At 33.7% G+C, this 22,718-nt stretch overlaps 2 protein-coding genes across 2 annotated transcripts; both read left to right on the forward strand.

Annotated features, from left to right (window-relative positions):
- The first annotated feature begins 4,074 nt into the window (after positions 1-4,074).
- On the forward strand, positions 4,075-5,890 carry LOC21392871 (heat stress transcription factor B-4). Its single transcript, XM_010113878.2, has 2 exons — positions 4,075-4,544; positions 4,641-5,890. Exons 1-2 carry the CDS (start codon positions 4,296-4,298, stop codon positions 5,574-5,576), a joined length of 1,185 nt encoding a protein of 394 aa, XP_010112180.1. The 5' UTR covers positions 4,075-4,295; the 3' UTR covers positions 5,577-5,890.
- A 12,802-nt stretch (positions 5,891-18,692) lies between these two features.
- On the forward strand, positions 18,693-19,541 carry LOC21392872 (transcription factor HEC2). Its single transcript, XM_024175924.1, has 2 exons — positions 18,693-18,994; positions 19,085-19,541. The coding sequence occupies exons 1-2, from the start codon at positions 18,693-18,695 to the stop codon at positions 19,539-19,541; spliced, it is 759 nt and encodes a 252-aa protein (XP_024031692.1).
- The last annotated feature ends 3,177 nt before the right edge of the window (positions 19,542-22,718 follow it).

Consider the following 22,718-nt stretch of genomic DNA (forward strand, 5'->3'; position numbering starts at 1 on the left):
TCGGCGGTGGTCATGTGAGAGGAGGTGGGGTTGGTTTCACTTTCACTGCGTTTTAGAAATTAGAATAGAATCTTCTTGGCTCTTCAACGTGTTGAAGGTGGTCTGTGTTGTGTTGGGGTGATTTTTGCTAGTGATGGTGGTGGGCTCGGTAGGATCTGTCTGAGTTGCTGACAACTTGTGAAAGAAACCAGCCTTTGTTTTTCTAGATTTCCATACTATGTGGACCCATCTCTCTCTCTCTCTCTCTAATTTCTCTTTCTTATTATAAGTGTGTGTATATAAATGCGTGTGTCTTATATTAATTAGTCGAGCAAGCAAAAAAGATCTTCATCAAAATTACTGCTATATCATCAACCATTCATGTGTGATGTTTGTTACCGACCATCTAGTTACTAGATATGATCTTATCAGATCATGATCTTCTAATATTTCATCAAACATTATAGGGTCCCATAAATTTATCATCATGCAGGGGGGATCACATAATAATAGGTTTCTGGGGATGATCATCAGCTTATAATTATCAGCTGCCGTATAATTTCAATTCACTGTAACATGCATCGATTTTTTGAACTTTAATATATCTGAATTAACTAATTGACTAATTACAAAAAGCGTCAATAATTTGTAAGTCTCCCAAAATTAATGGCCAATTTGTTTCACACATTTAAGTCAGTGATTTTAATTTTAAATTCAAATTTTGTGAGAGAACCCATTGGTGAGAACTTTTTTTATTCAAATTTTTTGTGAGAGAAAAGTACTGTAATAAAATCAGAATCATAATTTTAAACGTGTGAATTAAGCGGACACTAAAGTTCTTACGGCAATGGCGGTCTAAATGAAAATGTCTGTTGGACGGAAAAATCATGTCATGAAAAATGTTTTAGTCCAAAAATATTTTGTTTTGAAGGGCAATCCAAAAATGTTTAATTCAAAAGAAAAATATCAAACTTTTATTATTATTTTTTTTTTATTGAAGAGTGGCCTGATGGTTTGGTGAAAGGTACATGGGAAATGTTCCCAGAAATGTGCAAGTAACATGAATGGGGGGAATAGGGAGGTTATAGTGAAAACATGTTCTCAATGAGAAAAAAAAAAAAAATTACAAAACAAGAATCAGAATCACGAGAATTGCATATTATTCGCAGAACCATCAAAATTAAAAGGACTACTGTCTCCATGTCAGCCGCTGCAACTGTGCAGATCAGTGCAGAGAAAGGGCCAGGGGTGTGAACGTGGAATTAAATTAGAGAGGAAAGGAAAGGAAAGGAAGGAGAGAACAAGAGTAAAAGAAAATGAAGGTAACAAATACAAACAGAAACAGAAAAAGGCGATGGAAGTATTTTTTAGCTAGAGGCCAGCAAGAAGTACTTGTTTAATTTCTCATCTTATTATATATATATATATATGCTGGCCCGAGAAATTAAAAAGGACTTTTAATATATGTTGAATTGTAATTTTGGAGTTCGATGAAGCTGATCATTCGGCTTATTCATATTGCTTAATTATATATACATTTATACGAATTAATTAGCATCAAGAAAAAGTTCACTAAAATATAAAAAAGACTAATGACAGCCGGCCTGCCCTTTTTCTCCATAGGGGAAGTTAAACCACCTTTCAAAATTAGTACTTATATATATATATATATATATATATGTGTGTGTGTGTGTTTTTTTTTTTCTTTTGTAGGGAATTTATTTGGTCGAGTATTTCATACGGAAAATATTGGTAATTTGTCTCTCTTGCACATCACAGAGGATGAACTATAAAGTTGGGAAGTCTTTTTTGTGCTGGATGAGGTTGAAAACTTTTGGGATTTTTGTTTCACCAATTTTTTATTTAAAAATAAATGGTTGTGGACTTGAAATGGATATATATATATATATATATATATATCTGTGTGTAGCAGAAAACAAAAGTAAGAAATTATTATATGTAGGTGGGGGAACTGGGGACAGTTTTAACATTGTTTTTCCAATAATGAAAATCATAGACATAATCAAAATAATCAGTTAGAGTATCTGAGTGAAATAATTAGCCATCATTTTCCTATTCGTTTCACTTTAAGGCCCTGTTTGGTGTGTCCCTACTCTCAACAGTTTGTACACTACTCTCCGTCTGTCACTATTACTAATCACAAGAGGAATCCTTTTAATCCTTGATCCTCTTTCCTTTTACTTTTATAGGATCCCTCACTTCTCTACTTATTATTACAAAGTTCTCTTTTTGTACTACAATAGTAACAATCTTTGTTCAAACTTTGACAACTCTTTGCTAGCTAGCGGCGGAAAAATAATAATGTCACCCCTGACCTAAATTCTCTCCTCGTAGTTTGCCGTTTGGTGAATATTCAATATTAATTTCCTGCCAGATTCGTGTTATTATTTTCTCCTTTCTTTCAATAAAAGAAAATATTATCTATGCCTCTGTACCTCCTTTGGAAGAGAGCAAAAAGAAGAATATTTCTTGGGCCATTACAAAGAGAGGAAAAGAGAAAGCTGTAATTTTTCTTTCTTTGTTTTTTTTTTTTTTTTTTTTTTTTTTTTTTTTTGTATATATATACCATCCCCTTTTCAGTTATTCATGGAAACTTTTAGGTCCAATAATTCAATCACCTGGACACGTCAGCAAAGAAGCCGAGCCGAAGAAGAGCCAAAGTTTGAGGCTCAAAAGAGGCTAGAGAGAGAGAGAGAGAGAGAGCTAATGTTATTGTAAGCTAGCGAGTAAAGGTAGTAGTGGCCAGAGCGAGCATGTCAAGCTGTATGATATAGAAGTTTGGAATGTTATGAGAAGAAAAAGAAGTGGAAGAAAAGAAGAAAGAAAGGCGGAGAGAGAGAGAGAGAGAGAGAGAGTGAAGAGATGCAAATAGAAGAGAAGCAATGGAAGGAAGAAATGTCGTCACGAAGAACAGGCTTTAAATCCCATCACGTAGTTCGATGTATCCTTTACCTTATATCTGCTAGATAGTAGTAGAAAATGATGGGGATTCGAAATTTGAGACCGTGTTTGGTTGGTGCTACTATTAAACAACAAAAGCAAAACTACAAATTGAAAAGAGGACACTCGTTTGACGTGAAACCAAGCTAGCTACCTAGCTACCTTCCCACTCCTATTTCTCTTACATTCATTCCTCTACCTAATAAATATTAAACACGTTTTTTTTTTCTGACAGAAATACCCCTCCGCCTAGCTTCTACTTCTAACTTCTAAATCCATGCATGCACTACTGCATCTTTTATAAGAAGCCACACAATCAAACAAAATTTCGTGTTTAACTTTGTTTTTCGATATTCTGAAATTGATGACTCAATCTATCGAGTAGAAAAGATGGACGATACCATTTTGAAAAGCCAACTCTCCAGTTGATAAGTTAAATTACCATGTGTATGAATAGATTATTAATGTCACTTTATTTTGAATTAATTGACAAAATGATCATTAGCTAGGTAAAATGAAACTCATTATGGGCATTTTGAAATTTTATTTGAAGAGCCATGTATTAGTAGCTAAGCTAGTTTGTCTATTTGTTAAAAGCAACATATTAAAACTCTAGGCTTTTACAACAAGCTTTCATATTAAATGCCATGTGCTGGTTTGAAAAGCAGAACCTACCATAAGAAGTCCTTCCTATTCCAAGATCTAGAAGATAAAAAACAAAATTACTATCTGTTTATGGAACAGCAGTAATGAAGAGTTTGACCATTTTAACTATAACGAAGGTAAAGGAACACACGCAGATGATCACAAGAGTAAAGGGAAAAAGGAAAAAACAGGAGGAAAAAGAGGGGTGGAATGGTAAATTCACAAGGACAGAAATGTGTATCTCCCTGCAGCATACTCCTGTGCGTGATTTTTAAGTGGGTGTGCGCGGGATCAAATTGTCAGTAGAGAGAGAGAGAGAGAGAGAAGAGTAGTGTCTAGTGTGTCACGGGTTTGTCTTGAAAGGCCCTTATTTCACAGTCCTAGACAGACAGACACATATTCTCTCTCACTACATAACCGAGGAGGGAAACTACAATTTTTAATACCCCTCTCATTAACCATCATTAAAAAAAAAAACAAAAACAAAAACAAAACAAAACAAACCAAAAAAAAAAAAAAAACAACCGCATTAGCATTATACAGTAATACTAGTTGTACCCCTCCACACACACCCCAAGTCCCAACATTTTATCCACCAAGATTCACACTACACATCTCCCTCCCTCTCTCTCTCACTCTTAACCCCATTATTTTTTCCTCCTCAGATCTCTCTCCGAACTTACTATTACAGTGATCATAATCTAGCTCCAATGGCTCTAATGCTTGACAATTGCGAAGGCATACTACTCTCCTTAGACTCCCACAAGTCAGTCCCCGCACCATTCCTCACAAAAACCTACCAGCTCGTCGACGACCCCTCCACCGACCACATCGTCTCTTGGGGCGAAGACGACACCACCTTCGTCGTTTGGCGTCCTCCGGAGTTTGCCAGAGATCTCCTTCCCAACTACTTCAAGCACAACAACTTCTCTAGCTTTGTCCGCCAACTCAACACCTACGTATGTATATATTGTATATATAATCATACAATATGTATACATGTTCATGTTTGTTGTTGACGACTGATTTCGTTTTTTTTTTTTTTTTTAAACTAGGGTTTTAGAAAGATTGTACCAGACAGATGGGAGTTCGCGAACGAGTTCTTCAAGAAGGGAGAAAAGCACCTGCTATGCGAGATCCACCGGCGAAAGACGGCTCAGCCGCAAGTGTCTCTCAACCACCACCACCACCATCACCATCCACATTCTCATCATCAGATCGGAATCAACGGCCCTAGTTTCTTCCCCTTCTCCAGCACCACCGGCAGAGTCAGCATCTCTCCCTCCGACTCCGACGACAACCCCAACAACTGGTCCTCCTGCGACTCACCCCCGCTAATGTCATCCCCGAGAGGGCCCACCGCGGCCATCGTCGGCGGAGTGTCATTGGGTAACTTCGGCGGCGGCGGCGGCGGCGTCACCAGCTCCGTCACGGCTCTCTCCGAGGACAACGAGAGGCTTAGACGGAGTAACTCAATGCTCATGTCTGAACTCGCCCACATGAGAAAACTCTACAACGACATCATTTACTTTGTTCAGAACCATGTCAAGCCTGTCGCACCAAGCAACGTTTCCTACCCAGCAGCTTCTCCTGTGCTTCTTTGTAATGCGAGTAACGGCGGTGGTGCTACTAATAATGCCTCTTCGGTTGTGCTGCAGAAGCCTTTGAACCAGCTTTTTGGCTACTACCCAAGTGGTACTACTCATGTTAATAACCCTAAGGTACAATTAAACAATCTTCACGCCAATCATGGCGGATTAAACTCACCGTCGACGACGGCGAAGAGCTCGGTGACGATTCTCGAAGAGCGAAATACTACTACTAATGGATGCAAAACCAAGCTGTTTGGCGTGCCTCTTCATTCAAAAAAGAGGTTGCATCCCGAGTATGGTTCGGGTAATGCGACCAACAACATGGAAAATAATAAGGCTCGTTTGGTTCTAGAAAAGGATGATCTAGGCTTCAATCTCATGCCTCCTTCAACATGTTAGTCTCTTTCTTTTTTCTCACATCAAATCTATTCAAGAATATGAAAGCTTCTTACTTTTTTCTTTTCTGATCTTTATAAATTTTCTAGTTTGGTTTTCTTTTTTCGGGCTTCTGATTTTAGGGGGTCTAGAATCAGATGATCAAATTGTTAGTGAAATATATATGCGTGTGTGCGTGTGCGTGCCTGTAGTGTGGATGTTTGTGATGGAGTCTGTGTATATATAACTTTAGCGTCGGTAGTATCTTTTGTTTCTTCTCACCGCCATGAATGGCAGGTGCGTTTTGGTTAGAGTGAAGATCTCAAAGTAAGTTAAATGGCCAACGCCATCGTTTCCTTTTTTTTTTTTTTTCCTTTCTTTACATTCAGTGGTGCAATTTATTACTCTCTATCATGGGATCTCTTTTTCCCTTTCTTTTACCTCCTGCTTCATCAGTTACTGATTGTACATGTTCTCTGAGAGTTTCAGTTGCATTAATGCAAGATATAGAGAAGAGGGAGAGGGAATGGATATAGAGATTTCCTTTCAAAAAAAAAGTGGGAGGGATTACAGGCTGTTTTATGAAAAATAAGTTACTCTAGGGCTTTCTCTATTTCGTCCATTAATGGATACGTACAAATAAGGGCCAGGAAATACTTCGTCTAACTTCAGAAACCGATGAAAAAGAAATAAAAAATGTAAAGGCAGCTGACACCAAAATGACAATTCGTTCCTCAAAATCATATACATTAACAGTGTAATTATTATTATTATCATCGTTATAATTGTCAAAGAAGAAAGTATACTATGATTTAATGAAAAGAAGGCCATCATATCCTTTTGATCAAGGTTATAATCTCTATTTCTCGTTTCCATGAAAACGTCAGTCACGCAAGGAATTAAATTATTAAATATATTTTAAAAACAGAAAAAGGAAAACAAAAGAGTGGGTATTTCAATGAAAGCGAAATATAATAGAAACTGACTAAAAATGTGGGTTTGAAATGTTTCTATCAAGGCTTCTATACTTCTTCTCCTTCTTCTACTAAAGGGCCAGAAACCTTTGCCTTTTCCTACTTTAAGTACCTGCTCAACTTCTTCAACCCTTCTTTGGATCCCTCCCTTGCCTCTTTTTTTTTTTTTTTTCTCCACCAATTCCAACCTTTCTCTTTTCCTCTTCCAGAAAAAAGGAGAAAATATATATATATATACAAACTAGGAGAAATATCTTCTTAACTGATGGGTATACGAAAACCATCTTTACCCAAAAACCCATCTTCTTTTCTGTGGCTTTGATCGTCCCTTTGTCCAACACCCCAATACAAGTAAAGTTTTGGCATAAAGTTCGACTAGCTACGCATTTTTTTAGTACTCCTTGATTCTTTTCTTGAATCTTTTTTTTTTCTAATAGTTAGTCATGTATTTCCATGCGGTTATTAAAGGTCTAAAAGGAGTAAACTTTGTGCAGGCAGAGATAAAAAGCAAAGATAAGAAAAATCTATTTTAAGCCTCTGAAGAAACAAAACTAGGTAATAATAATATTATTAAGTTGGAATTAGAATATCTTTTTGTGCAGTGATTTTTGTCTCAAACGCCATAAACCCTAACCCTAGAGAAGTTTTGACAATGGGAGCGACTACCCATTACTCTCTCTCTCTCTCTCTCTCTCTCTCTCTCTCTCTCTCTATGCTTTTGCCCTTTAGGAACTTGGCACGTGACTAGTGTTTGCACGTGTAGTGTACATTAATAACATCATAGAAGCAAGATCTTTCGTCCAATAGAGAGGGAAAGAAAGTGGGTGATATGGGGCTTCAAAAGTGGATTACGGATCATCCGGTAAAAGATGCTTTAGGTGGGAGTCTGTTTGTTGCTAAACAGCCGTATCGGACCGCGAAAATGGCTTCTTGAAAGTTTAAAAAGGGAAAAGAAGGAAATTTGTGGGTTTTAAAAAGACAGTGTTTTGCTTCGTTTAAGTCTTCTGAATTCACTTTATTGACATTTCCTTGGCATTTCTTTTGGTAACACTTTTTTGACAGCTTTAAAAAATTTTAATAAAAGTTTAACAATACCAATATATATGTCGTTTTATTTTAATGTGGGATTTTAGATGTGCACGACTGCAGAACTGGAGGATCATCTACGTTTTCTTTACTTTGCTTCGGGTTATGCGAAGCTGCTTTATTGGATGGAATTAAAAGACGCATAGCCGTCTATATGATGCCTTCTTGAATATATTGTTGATCTCGATTAATTAAACTTACAAAAAGAAAAGAAAAAGGGGCTTATATATATAGTTGATTTCAAGTTACAAGAAAAAATGCCACTTCTAAGAAGAATGCCATCATAGGAGTTGCTAAGAATCTTCTTTTGAGAAAAAAAAATAAATCAATAAAAAAGAATAACACTTATTTAGTAAATTAATGTCTTACGAATATATATCTTGAAATTATATAGCAAATTTTATTAGCAAAAGAAAAAACTATAGAAGCAATATTACTGTGTGGAATATATATTGTAGAAAAAGTTTACAAGTACGACATCGTAAAATTAGTTTATGTATCATTAAAAAGGTTTATAATTATGACATGTTAAACTGGCCTAAGAACATTTTAGTGACGAGAAAATAATATCGAAATACTTCTGCAGCATTCCATTATTGTTAGGGTTATCACTAGAGGCAAGGCTGAATGAAACAACCACTCATTGAAGCCCAAAAAAGGGGAAAAAAAAGAGAGAAAATTACATTTAGCTAAAGCTTTCAAAAACTAAGAGGGGAAATGAAGGATTACAATTATCATATTAATTACTTGATTTTTGAGATGATAATGTAGGGTAATTTTGTGGAATACCATTTCTAAAGGATGATATTTCAATTACAGGTTTTATCGCACCATGTATTTTAAGATTATTCAGTATGGACTCGGTTTTGAATGATTACAAAAGTATGACATCATATTGCATTAAATAGGTTAATGTATACCTGCTATTAACACAATTATGACTAAGAAATTGACTAAAATAGGCTTGTATTGTGGACATCTACATAAACCATCAAGCGTAGATGAACATTACCCACCAATCATGAAAATCCGTTAAATTCAAAATGGGTACAATGAATTTAGAGAGTGAATTTCTCAACAAAAAAAAAAAAAAAAAACGAGAGTGAAGTCTCTGACTGTTAAATTAGATATGCATAATTGGTGGGTTTGTTCGTGTGGAAATATAGATTGGTAAATCAGATCTAAAGTTTGAAATGATGTGTACATTTTAAGGGGTAGTTTAGAATGTAGCGAGTGTTTAATTTTCAAAAAATTGTAAATATTGGAGTGAGTAAAAAAAGATACCAATTAATTAATGGGGCTCAAATCTAATAATAACAAAATCTACTCTACGTGGCAGGCTCATGAAGGTGGATTAAATGTAACAATTGTTTTAGAATATTTTAAGAATAAAAAAAATTATGTAGTAATTATTGTAATGATTCACATTTTATACTACAAAATTATGCAATAATTATTATTTGATTTTAAGTTTCGCAATTTGTAAATTATTCTATTGTTGGCTATATTTTAATATGATTAGTAATATCATGTCTAACTCACTCAATAGGAAAATGAGACAAATACTCCTCAGAATACATGTGCCTTAGATTTTTATCTTTACAGTTGATTTATACCCTTTAGTGAAAGAGATATACTAGACAAAAAGGTATTAATCAAGAGTAAAACGTAAAAATCTTACAACAATATATTCAATATATGAGTTCACCAATTTTCCCCATTCAATATATGGAGAAAATTACATATTCTACCTTCTTAAGTACGTGACTTAAGAGTATCTCTTTTTAAAAATTCTACCCCTTGATTAGTTTTAGTCTAAAAGACAGAAATATATAGATTAATGTTAAGGGTAGAAATATAATGTGCTCCATTTCAAGGGCTTAATATGTTTCTATTTAGGTAATCTTGACAAATACCTATTAAAAGTGCGTGGGTCTAGATTTTTACCTTTTAGTCTTGATTTTTAACCTTTTTAGTCAAATAATTACACTAATAAAAGGATATTTATCTAGAGTAAGGGATAAAGATCTAGACTAAATTATATATTTTTTCTTATGCTTTTGGGCTATATGCCCTGGGCCTAAATTTTGAGGCCAGGCCCATCAGGAATGAACATTTTAAGTTAACTTGAGGAATACCGTAAGTGGCATTCAATTTTAGATTTCTAATCATTTAGAGTACTGAATTTCTCTACTCCAAAGGAATACGGATCAATATTCAAAGGTAAACAAAATAGGTTCAATTGAAATTGTCCCAACTGATCAAAGGTAATATGCTACATTATTATCGATAATCTACCATATGACACCGGGAAATCAATAGGGAGTCAGTGACCATATGCCATATGATTTGTTGCAAACATTCCTTAATGTTTTGTTACACTTTCATATTGTAGAACTAGGACGATTTTCTTTCTTCTTTTTTTTTTTTATACTAAAACTTAAGTTTAAAATTGATCGAGTTTTCTTATTTATTTGTTTATTCTCATTTAGTCCTTGGACCGTGATGGCATTTAGTACCTTTCAATTAGACTATTTATACAATAAGCAACCCAAGAAATGTAAGGGCCAATAAATTTATGAGGAAATTATGTGACATGTCTCAAAAGGTTCACATTTATGTCGCTGAACACAAATATATTCAATATTTTTAAGTGAATTGAGTAGTATAGATCTTAAATTTTGTCCTATTAATTGGCATAAATGTAAAGATGACATTATTTGAGTCACACTTCTGGATTTCTCACATTTTGTTTTGGGGGCAAAATCGAGCCCATGATGTTAAATTTTGCTTTATGTGTAAATAGGCCCTTAAAAATGCAAAGCCTGAAATTTTCTATTCAGGGCAAAATCCAGCCCGTAATGTAACGGTGGACACAAACACATCAACTGCGAAACAGAGCTACCAACAGTAGATAGAGAAATCTTTTGTATAGTGCAAAAAATTCTCACAACGTTGGGGGTGATCAAAATTTATCTCAGTTTTTCAGATATTATTTGAGTTCAGAATAACAACGTCAAGCTCACATATATAAAATACCCAAAAGTAGAAACTGAGCTACATGACAATAAATTATACTTTCTTTTAAACTAAAAGCTCCTGCTTTTTAGAACCTATTGATCACAAAATTTTCCGGTCAAACTAAGGCTCAAATTAAAATAAAGTTACTATACTAGTACTCAAATTAATATTACCTATTCATTTTACTGGGCTACAATGTCGTATGGAGTTATAGAAAACAACAATATCATTTCACCAATTCGTTCGAGTTTTCAATTTCAGTTTCGTCACCGTTAAAAACTCTCATAAAAAGTCACATTTAACTTTTTCTGCTACAGTGAAAAGTTCTCATAAAATCACATCTCAACTTGAATTGAAAACTCGAATCTGCGAACTAAACGAGGCCTAAGTTTGCCCATGGAATTCCAACAATGGCGCTGAACTTATTTGAAAAAATTTCGTCCTCAGAAGTGAACTATGCAAATAGAACTGTCTGCAGTAGGTAAACCAATCTCGCAACATATGTATTACAAAAACAACGATTTGTATTAAATGTTGAATATGTATTGTTTTTGACTGGATGAAGTTTCGAAACTTGCACACCGTTGCAAAGGCCTATAATTTAATATGATTTAACGTTTAAAAATTAATATATAATAACGGTAAATTATGTAAATAACAATACAGGATAATTAATACGACTTTCCAACGAACTTTTTTTTTTTTTTTTTTTTTTTTTTTTTTTAAAAAACTTTTGTAAATAACCAGCTGCGATTATTTAAAATGTAGAACATTTCTTTTTACACGGCTTTTCCTTCAATAAAGACCGACACTCGTCTAGTGTGAGAAAATAGACGGACCAAAATTTGAAACCAGACAATTGGGAAAGATGCTTAATTTAGACTTGTCTGATTTCAGCCATTTGGAAATCAGAGAATGATACAAGTTGAAAGTGATTATTCTGATAAAAATCATGCTGAGGAAGAGAGATCAAAGATGGGACCATTTCTCATTGAACATTATATATATATATATATGTATGATATCATCTGAAATATTATATTAGGATATAATAATTGTATTAATATATATGTGTATAATTATATTGTAGAAGTTATTTTCTTCTCTGAGAGCCTGCTTCCGATTCCCAATGGGGGGAGAGAGGATGGAGGAAAGTGGGGGGAAACAAGAATTATTAAAATACATTTGTTTGCTATGTGATACATTTGGAGTATTTTAATACATATATATAATGTGTGTATATATATGTATGTATGTACAAGTATTATAAATGGGATGTGGGGAAGAGAAGATAAGGTGATCAGGCAACCAACAGTGATCGATAATGGAAAGTTAAAAATCCACCCAACAGCAAGATCTCTTTCCTTTAGATTCTTTTTATCCAATCGAACCTCTTCTTACAGTGAACATGTCCCTTTATTCATGTCTTCAGATAATATATATATATATATATATATATATATATTATATTGCAAATAAGATAGAGAGAAGGATAGAGGGTAGTTCTCGTCATCAATCTTGACAGTGCTTTGAAATCATGGTGTGCGTAGTTTTTTTGTTTTTTTTTTTTGTTTTTTGGGTGTTTTGGAGCGGTGTTGCAGAAAATAAAGCAGGAAACAACCCAACAACACATGTTTCTTTTCTTTTCTCTTCATCTCTCTCTATTTCTTCACCCACTTCTGTACAGTACAACTGTCGTGTTGACGACTTAAGCCCAATTCTAGTTTTTTTTTTTTTTTTTTTTTTTTTTTTTTTTTAATTTAATTCTGTGCTGTGATAATTTTTGCTTCAAGCATATTACGCGCACGCGGTGAGAACTTTTGAGTATTATCCATGGTGTGCTTTGTTTATATACCAAGCAAATATTATATATATATATATGCCGTTATATGTGTCCTTAATATACTTGTAATTATGCATTCATAACTTAGTACCATTCCATATTTCCCAAATTACTTAATTAATTCTGTGCTGTGATAATTTTTGCTTCAAGCATATTACGCGCACGCGGTGAGAACTTTTGAGTATTATCCATGGTGTGCTTTGTTTATATACCAAGCAAATATTATATATATATATATGCCGTTATATGTGTCCTTAATATACTTGTAATTATGCATTCATAACTTAGTACCATTCCATATTTCCCAAATTACTTATTAGTTAGGTAATTCATCTTTACCTTCACTTTCTGATCAAATGACAATTTGATTTATAAGTTTAGCAGGCAAACAACTTGCGTAAGCGTACCTAAACATATAAAATGAAGAGTCTGTATTCTAGTGATTAATATATTCATCGCTAGCTGATTAAATATTGTACATTACTTTTTTTTTTAAGAATGTACGTTCACATTTATCGGTACTACCCAATGCACTCTTTCATATATACATGGAATAGCTGGTTGACTTTTGATTAGGGCAATTCAAGGATGACACGACTCGAAATTTATATGAAATTAGCGGGTTTAGGTTTATTATAAATGAGTTTTAATCATAATCGGATTGACACGATTAACACGATTAATAAATAGGTTGGGTTATAGTTGACCTCCTAACACGAAGGGACACAAATTGACTCGATTAACTATATGTATCATCTGCAATCTAATTATATGTGATATAACATGAAAGTTTATATGACATATTAAATACAAATAATGTGAATTTTAATATTTGTAGGTAAAATTCATTTACTTTTCTTAAAGAAAAAGATAAATTAACTAATAAATATATTAAACATGTCTTAACCGTGTTAAATAAGTCATTATTATATTAATTATATATTTAATTTATTAATTTAAACAAGTTATACGAGTTAATACAATTAATAAATGAGTCGTGTTTAGATTGACATTTTTAATACGTTTAATAAATAGATCGTGTTTGAATTGACGTTTTTTAACACGATTAATAAACGGATTGACACGAATACGATCCACTAATACGAATTGACACCCTTACTTTTGAGCGGGAGAAAATGTTATTGTTCAGATACTTAAAATTGTATATGTACCATAATTAATTGAGAGCTAATAATCTGGTTCAACGCGAACTCTAGGTACCATTTTTGGTTAGCTACAATTTTTAGCTAATCACTCATATAATTACTTAGGGCCCGTTTAGTTCGTTGATTTGAGTTTTTAATTTGAGTTGAGATATTTTTATGTGAGAGTTTTTTTATTGTAATAAAAAGTTAAATGTAACTGTATCTGAGAGCTTTTTATTATAACAAAACTTAAATTTTAAACTCAAATCGATAAAAATAAACAGAGACTTAATTTGTCATGCATGGACTAGCTGCTTTTCAACTAGCTAGAGCTAGTTACTCTCGCTCTTCTTTCATTAGTTTCACTTTAATTCGTTGGAAATTTTAACCGAATGTAAATATCTACTTCAATATATGTTTTTCAATGTGACAATGTCATTTATGTAACATATGGGAAAGCTTGATGATTCGGCACAAATATCTCTTACCAAATAAAATATGTCGTTTCTCGAAGTCTCTGACTCTTGGCACTGTGTAAATGCACCCTAGATGTCTCCTTATCAACGTCTACATCATATCATTACAAGGGCCCACCTATATATGTGTGCTGGATAGGTCAACAAATATTTAGGCTCGTAGATTCATCTCACAGTAACATTTGAGCATGTAAATGGAAAGCTTCGTGCATAATTCGGGGTAAAATATTGGATCAGTCTTGATAGCATGTGCTGCAAATAATGCCCTTATAGCTTAGACAAATTTTGTATAAATTCCTATATGCACTTTTACGTAATATAGGCTTTTTTTTTTTGGTTCCCTAACATTTTTATGAGAGAGATTTTGCCCATCTGAACCGGTTGAAAGATTAACGTAGGCCTCGTTCGTTTCGCTGATTTGAGTTTAGAATTCGAGTTTTGCTACAGTAAAAAGCTCTCATAAATAATCACATCTAATTTTTTTGCTACAGTAAAAAACTCTCACATAAAATCACATCTCAACTCGAATTCTAAATTTGAATCAGTAAAACGAACGAGGCCGTAATTATCTCGTATTGAGTTGTAAGAGTTATTATTTTAGAAATCAGAAGTCGTTTGTAAGCATATGACAATAGACAACTGTCATGTACTGCTCCAAATAAATATTTATGTATGGCTAGATGTGTCTATTATAAAAAAGAACATGACAGACTTAATCCTTTATGACAATATTATTCATGTTTAAATTAAAATAAGACAATCGATTAAGATGAAACGACTACTATTAACAATAAAAATGATATATGTGCATTTTATTATTCATATTAAAAATGACAATCGTTTATTGATGTGTCTTTTAATATTATTCATGACATGTGTACATAACAGTTCTTTATTGCCATATGCTTAAAAATGATTTCTGACTTTCAAAATAGTAACTTTTACGACTTAATACAAGAGAATTATGGTAATCCCTCAGTCGGTTACGATGGCATATAGGGGACAAATTCCCTATTTTCAAATTGGGAGACCGTAGACAAGTCCTATAATACATATCAAGTTGCTTTCTTCATGTTTCTGACGTACGCCTACATAATAGTATTATTGTTCGCGTAAATTAAGCCTCGTCTGGAGATGCAAGAAATATTGGTTATGAAAGTAAGGGCATGTTTCTTTTACCATATTAGAGTACCGTATTGTATAATAATACAATAATACAATGTTTGGTATGACCATCATATTGTATAAACTAATACGGATGATATATTAAGACGGTCTACGTCGTATTATTGAATACGGCTCATTTTTTATGTATTGTATCGTATTATTTTATAGTGTATCAATAATTTATGTCCGGGTTGGGCAAGACTACAGGTTGGGGTCGGGCCAACATAAGGTCATTCCGGAGCTTGTAAATGTTGAAAAATTTAGGAAGCACAATGCAAATTTTTTATTCTTTAAAAATTATATTTTCACCCTAGATTTTTATAAATTACATTTTGACCTCGAATTTTTTTTGTAAAATTACACTTTAAACCCAAAATTTTTATAAAATTTCATTTTGACCCCAAAACTTAAAAAAAATCATATTTTGGACCTAAAATTTTTCAAAATTTACATTTTGACCCTAACATTATTAAAATTTTACCCCCTTATACAATTCATCATGACACCAAACACCGTATTGTACAACACAATATAATACAATACAAGCTACCAAACATGGCGTAAAAGTTTTGACTTGATGTTATATCCCCAACAATAATCTTGTTTGATCATTAGAACGTTAACGTCTGTAAAAATTTTTGCTGGTCTTTGCTTTTATTTTTGGCTTTGTCATAGTCTTTATTGGGAATATTGTTTTGAATTTGGATTTTATTTTTCAATAAACTCGAGTGGAAAACTTGGTACAGAAGAATATTGTTAAAGCGTGTCAAATTACTAAAGATGTTCTAATAAAAACTTGATACTAGTTGTCGTCTCACTTTAAAAAAAAAAAAAGAATTGGATATCATTAAAAAAAGAAGAAAAAAAAAGGATAGGATATATGAGCAAGCTAGCTCTCATTAGATAAGATATCACTGTAATTTTCAATTTGAAGTGTTATGTTAAGATCGATAGTGACTTGAGCTTGCCAGTTGCGACTTCTTATCTGCTTTATTTAATAATTATTTAGGATGAGGGATAATTAATATAATTAAAACCGATGGACCAAATTAAGTATAAATAAGTACATAAATATCGTGAGAAATAAAAGTTTTTGAAAGTTATGTAATTAAGGTTTGTTCTGATAAAAACAAAGTTGAGTGAGGATTCCGGAGCTAGATATATAAATAATGTGCATTTATGAATACACACACACACATAAAATGATATAGTAAATACATAGATGTTATTGTATATATGGGTGGTGAAAGCCCTGAATGTGCATGGTATGTTCGTTAACAATTCCAGCACATAAGCAGGTTCCTACCAGAACCTGATCCGTCTCGAAAAGCGTTCCCACAGCAGTGAGAGTGATATATATATATATATATATATATTATGCCTTGTTCATTTCACCGATTCGAGTTTTCAGTTTTAGGTTTTTACAGTAAAAAGTTCTCAAAAAATGTCACATCTAACTTTTTCTGCTACAGTAAAAAGCTCTCAGAAAATGTCACATCTCAGTTCGAATTGAAAACTCGAATCTGTGAAGTGAACGAGGTTAGACTGTTGGATGTGTAGTAGTGGAACGGCCTTGTTCACTTCGCAGATTTGAGTTTTCAATTCAAGCTGAGATGTGACATTTTATGAGAACTTTTCACTGTAGCAGAAAAAATTAAATGTGACATTTTTTGAGAGTTTTTTATTGTAAAAATCTAAAACTGAAAATTTAAATCGGTGAAATAAACGAGACATATTCACATTTCACACTATATATAGAAAGGGCAAAGAGGGGATAATTGCTACACAGCTCAATAGACTAGGACCCTTCTATAGGACCGTTGCCACGTGGGCATCCCCGTTGGACCCAACGGCAACGGATCCCCACCGCCAACCAGGAATTGTATTTCTCATTTATAGGCGCTGTTGAGATTTCTGACACCTGCTCATGTGACTGTGGGCCTTTCTCCTCCTTTAAAAAAAGAAAGTGAAAGTTTAGGACAAAGTTATTGACTACTAAAATTTGAATTTTATTATATTAAAAAAATTTTAAAAAATAATTACATTTAATTTTTTTATTATAATAAAAAATTTTCATATAAAATTACATATTAATTTAAATTAGAAACTCAAATTAGTGAACTAAAAGACACAACACTATTTCCACTCATCAAAGTCTATTACTCTTATTAATATATATAACAAGAGCAAAAAAAAAAAAAAAGATTCATCACCATAAAAAAAGCACTTATTCTACCCCCACAGGTGCTGTTGGTAGATCTGAACCCTTAATATTACTTTTTTTTTTCTCTCTGTACATCACGCTCGTACAATTAATTCTTCAAGTTAACTTTACATTTGTTTGCCAAATATATATTTCTCAGGATTAATTTCCTTTAGCTAGTACTATTGCCAATACTTTATCATTTTTCAATTTTGCCTTTATTTCTTTCATATTGTTTTTCGATCTAGACATGTGATTAAGATGGTGCAAGTGCGTTATATATATTAATTAATTAATTAAGAAGAAATGAGACAAACAGTCCTTAGAGTATATGAGTCCCGATTTTTATTCTGTATTCTTAATTAATATCATTTTTAGTCAAATAATTATATTAATTAAAAATACGAAGTAAAAATCGGGATTCATGCACCTCAAAAATAAATTCGACCATTTTCTCATTAATAATTAATTGTCATAATTTAATTAGATTCAGAATTTACCAACTCTGGTCCTAAAACAATGGCCCCCAAGTTTTGATGGTTAATAAATGAGAATTTTTCCCTAAAATAAAATCAAGATATACAGGCAAGTGCAAGCACGAGAGTATTCTCCCAAAATGATGCTTCTCTAGTTTCTAGGCAGCAATAATAATGAATATTCGATTTTTTATTGTTTTACTTTTTATCTGTTGCCTAAAGAGGAGATTGTTCCCAAATAAAGAAAGCCGACGGGAAAATCAATTGGCCAAAAAAAAAAAAAGTGCAACAACTTTGTGATAATAATAATAACAATAATAATAATAATAATAATGAAAGTGCAGAAAATTGCAAAAGCATTTATGTATGAATTCAATATTATATTATCGACCCACTTATTGTAAACAAAAAAATAAAAATAAAAACAAAAAACAAAAAAAAAAACACATCTTATATATAGTCGTCCCACCAGACTGATAGTCTCTGTTCCCAATATCACTATTTTATTAGTTTTTCTCCCCTTTCTCTGATAATCAATCTTCCGCTTCTTCCATCTCACGCCCTTGATTTCCTCTCCTCTCCAGTACACTGCAAATTCTGATTAAACTACGATTCTAACTCACCTCTCTTTCATCTTCCCCATCCCTCTGCTATTATTTCAGTTCCCCAGTTACTCACTCACTCACTCACTGCACTTTCACGTTTCAACAACTTCAATAATCTCATTTCCTTTACGCTACAAACGGAAAATGAGCAGCTCTTATAGCATAGCCATGGACAATGTTAATCACGACCAGTTAAAATCAGATGACCAGATGGAGATGATGATGATGACCATGATGCAAATGGCTAATAAACTCCCCGACTTCTGCGGTCCCTACAACGACGTCGCCTCCTTCTCCGCCGAGCCGCCGCATTCCGATATCCCCGCCGCCGTCCCGCCAAACTGCATAGCTCACCCACATAATATTCACAATGCGTTCCTAAACCTCCCTTCCTCCATACCATTCCCCTCCGCAGTTCATGACCAACCGCCGCACGTGCAAGTACCGCCTTTTCTCTCTGGTTCCGCCGCGGGAACCGTAGGGAATAATAATAATAATAATACTAACAAGTGGAATGTTAACGATTCTATTAATAGTCCTCAGAAGAGGAACTCGATGGCGGCGATGAGGGAGATGATATTCCGGATCGCGGTGATGCAGCCGATCCACATTGATCCGGAGTCGGTGAAGCCGCCTAAGCGGCGGAACGTGAAGATATCGAAGGACCCGCAGAGCGTGGCGGCGAGGCACCGGAGGGAGAGGATCAGCGAGAGGATCAGGATACTCCAGAGACTAGTCCCCGGCGGGACTAAAATGGACACGGCCTCCATGTTGGACGAGGCCATTCACTACGTCAAGTTCTTGAAGACGCAGGTTCAGACGCTCGAGAGGGCTGCCGCAACTAGGCCGACGACGGCGGAGGTGACGGGGATTGGTTTCCATGTGGCCATGTCCACAGGGAGTAGTTATCTTAATCCTAATTGTGTGGAGAAAGCTTACCAATTAGGGGCTACGTCAGCTCCTCAGAATGTTCAGCATTTTGGAGATGCTTAATCAGCGGCCTATAGCTAGCTAGCTCGTATATGATGATCATATTGAAGCATAAACGCTGTTTTTGAGTACAAGTAGTGAGAATTGTTTGTGGGGTTGTAAAGGAAACATGCATGAGAGCTTTTATTCTCGAGATGTATAATATCTTTTCAGCTTGTAATCCATGTTCTATTGCCGTTGAATTAATTATTACAGTCGTTAAAGTGATACCATAGAGCCTCTCGAGATCTCCCCTTCCTCCAGTACTAGTACCGTTCTCTCTCTCAATGGCCAGCCTTTTTTTCCTGGTACAAACATTGAAAACTTTGTCCGATGTTTCCGCGTAGAATGGACAGGAATACGGCCGTGAGGGTTTATCTATCTTTTTTTTTTTTCCTGATATTACTTTTGAGGTATTTATATTATATGTATACACACACACACACACACACATTATATATATATATATATATATATATATAGTAAAATTTCTGATTAGAATAAAGGAAGCATTGGATCCTTGGAAAGCCGAACAATAATGTTGACAGGCTAAGCAAACAATCTTTGTATATGTCGTCCAGCGAGAAAAATCTAGAGATATCACAAAAGAGTAGGTTCTTCTAATAATGCGTTCCTCTTTGATGAACCAGCTGAGACTGGAATAGGCTGCGGGGGAAGTTTAATGCCTTGCTGCTGACATTTGTACATGTAGGTATATCTATATATTATAAATATATTATACATAGACACATACATACGTATTTCTACTAAAAAAGATGTAAATATGTAGATTTATAAATTACAATTGTGTAGATACGCTATATTTCATATTCTATATATGTAGGCATATTGCTATATATATAATAAGGAGACGAGCTTTCGATGACTTAAAATAAAAGGTAAATTCGAATAAAAAACAAATTAAGGGACGTACGCGTGCCTAAGAGGACAACCTAACAAAAATCTTGCACATTATCTTCCTATTATATCTATCCCGATCCGATCAGTTAAATCCGGAAAATAGCATATATATCTTATCCAGCAGGAAAAATACAAAAAAAAAAAAAAAAAAGGAGGGGGTCGGTGTAAGTCCGTTGCTAGCATCACTAGCAATGTGTACCGTTATATAAGCGGAGTAAAATAAGAAAAGAAGAAGAAGAAGAAGAAGAAGAGATAACAATTTTTTTTTTATTTTAAAGTTCTTCATATACTTAAAATAGGCGTGACAATTAATAGAGCGGAAACTGTACCAAATTCCATGGAAAATTGAACGACAAATCATTTATCTTGATAGTTTAGGACATTAATTAATTAATTATTTCGTTCGGATATATAGATGTAAAAACAATTAAATAGAGATGAAAGTGATACTATAATATTGCATGGAAAATGTGACGATAATGCAGCAGTGGCTGATGGAGAGCGTGTGTTTTCAATTCCGATGGCATACAAAAGAGAAGAAAGTGGAATTTTAAGGGAGGGGAGGCAGTGTCATGGAAAGTGCATGGGAAATTCACGTGAAAATCTGACAAATTGCGGTGTTGGCATTATACCCTCTTCACCCATTAGCTGATTAGAGGCAACGGCTAAGGCCCTCTACAGTGTCTCCCATCAGCATCCCAACACGTGAACTCAATCTTCATGGTCAACCCCTTCCTATCTTACGTGGCACTTCATCCCTTGCCGATTTACGCCACCCATCAACCACCGTTTTTATGAACATCATTATCGATATACAAGTTGGGATAAAAACTAAAACCCAATTGACTTCCTTTAGGAGGAAAAAAAAAAAAAAAAAAAACTCGATTAATGTAGAAAATAACTATATATTAAAAATGGAAGAACCCCAATTGTGCAATTAATTTATAATTACAACCTATGTGTATGCAGCCGACATCCTAAGTAAGAACATATATTTGATACATTTTCCCGTTATATATATGGCTAACTCGTGTATTTATTGATCTAATTTTGACGAGTGCTACATAGAAAATATCGATAGGAAAAATCGTATTATATGCACACACCAACTTTTTAAGGGAAATTACGCATACTAACATTATAGGCACGTCAACAATCAACATATGTAGCTTCAACTAATAAGCCAGAGTTAGGAAAAGCTTATTTATCAATTGAGGTGACGCATCCTACGAAATCCCAGCCATATTCAGAGTACAAAATTTAATCAATCCTATCAAATTGATGTCGGTTTTTTTTTTTTTTTTTTCAAAAAAGAAAAAACAAAGAAAAAGATGTCGGTTAGCAGGTGGAAAGTGATCATGAACTAATTTAGGCCGTTATAAATTAACTAACTGCACATGACAAAATAAATAATAATAATAACTAAATTGGATACATATTGTTACTTTTCATCTACTTATAACTAGTGGGCTCAATATATTAATCATATACTACTGTGTTGGACTAAAGGCCTTTTGATTGGGCCTGTACTCTACTTCCCTTTGGTGCCTTTGGTTATATGGGTGGGTGGCAAGAGTACTCCATTTTCTTGAGAAGATTTTGGGCCAGTTTAGTTTAGCGGTGGTGCCGTAGATTTTAGAAAAATTATTATTAATTATATAAAAAAAATAATTAAGTGTTTAGTAAATTATAATTATATGTGTGTTAATTTTAGGAGTATTATGAAAGTTTCATTAATTGTACTTCAAGGTGATTGTTGCACAATTTAAAAGTTAAAGTTTTATTTATGCTGCTTCTGATTTTCACTATAAATTCTTCAAAAATTCTTTAAGAATCACTTTTAATAATTTTTACCAAACACAAATTTCAACTGTGAATGACTAAAGAATTGATTTTTGATTATAAGAATCACTACCAAATATAGCCTTTGATGTGGAGGAAGTTACATCACAATAAAGGAGATACATAATCAATTTCACTTCGCGAGAGATTTATGTACCATAAACAATCTTCCAAATATTGTCTAGGTACACTATACATATAATCCTTTTTTATTCTGTCAACATCCCTTTCAATATTTTTATTCTATATATCCAAATTTTGATGAGAGATCCATCCACAGGCATCCACAACAATAGTTGGCACTATTATGTATATTATATATGTATGCATACATGCGTATATATATGTGTATATAAAATATATGTAGAGACCTAGAGAGAAAAACAAGTATAGCTATATAAACAATTCAGCAAAAAGTATACATATATAAAGTTGAGG

The sequence above is a fragment of the Morus notabilis genome, unplaced genomic scaffold, assembly GCF_000414095.1.
Source record: "Morus notabilis unplaced genomic scaffold, ASM41409v2 Scaffold2216, whole genome shotgun sequence".
Taxonomy (NCBI): Eukaryota; Viridiplantae; Streptophyta; class Magnoliopsida; order Rosales; family Moraceae; genus Morus; species Morus notabilis.

Excerpts from the sequence above, each read along its gene's own strand:
- LOC21392872 (XM_024175924.1), top strand. The coding sequence starts at position 18,693 with ATGAGCAGCTCTTATAGCATAGCCATGGACAATGTTAATCACGACCAG. Across the intron at positions 18,995-19,084 it reads CCGCCGCACGTGCAAGTACC|TCCTCAGAAGAGGAACTCGA; the intron begins GCCTTTTCTCTC and ends TTCTATTAATAG.
- LOC21392871 (XM_010113878.2), top strand. The coding sequence starts at position 4,296 with ATGGCTCTAATGCTTGACAATTGCGAAGGCATACTACTCTCCTTAGAC. Across the intron at positions 4,545-4,640 it reads TCCGCCAACTCAACACCTAC|GGTTTTAGAAAGATTGTACC; the intron begins GTATGTATATAT and ends TTTTTAAACTAG.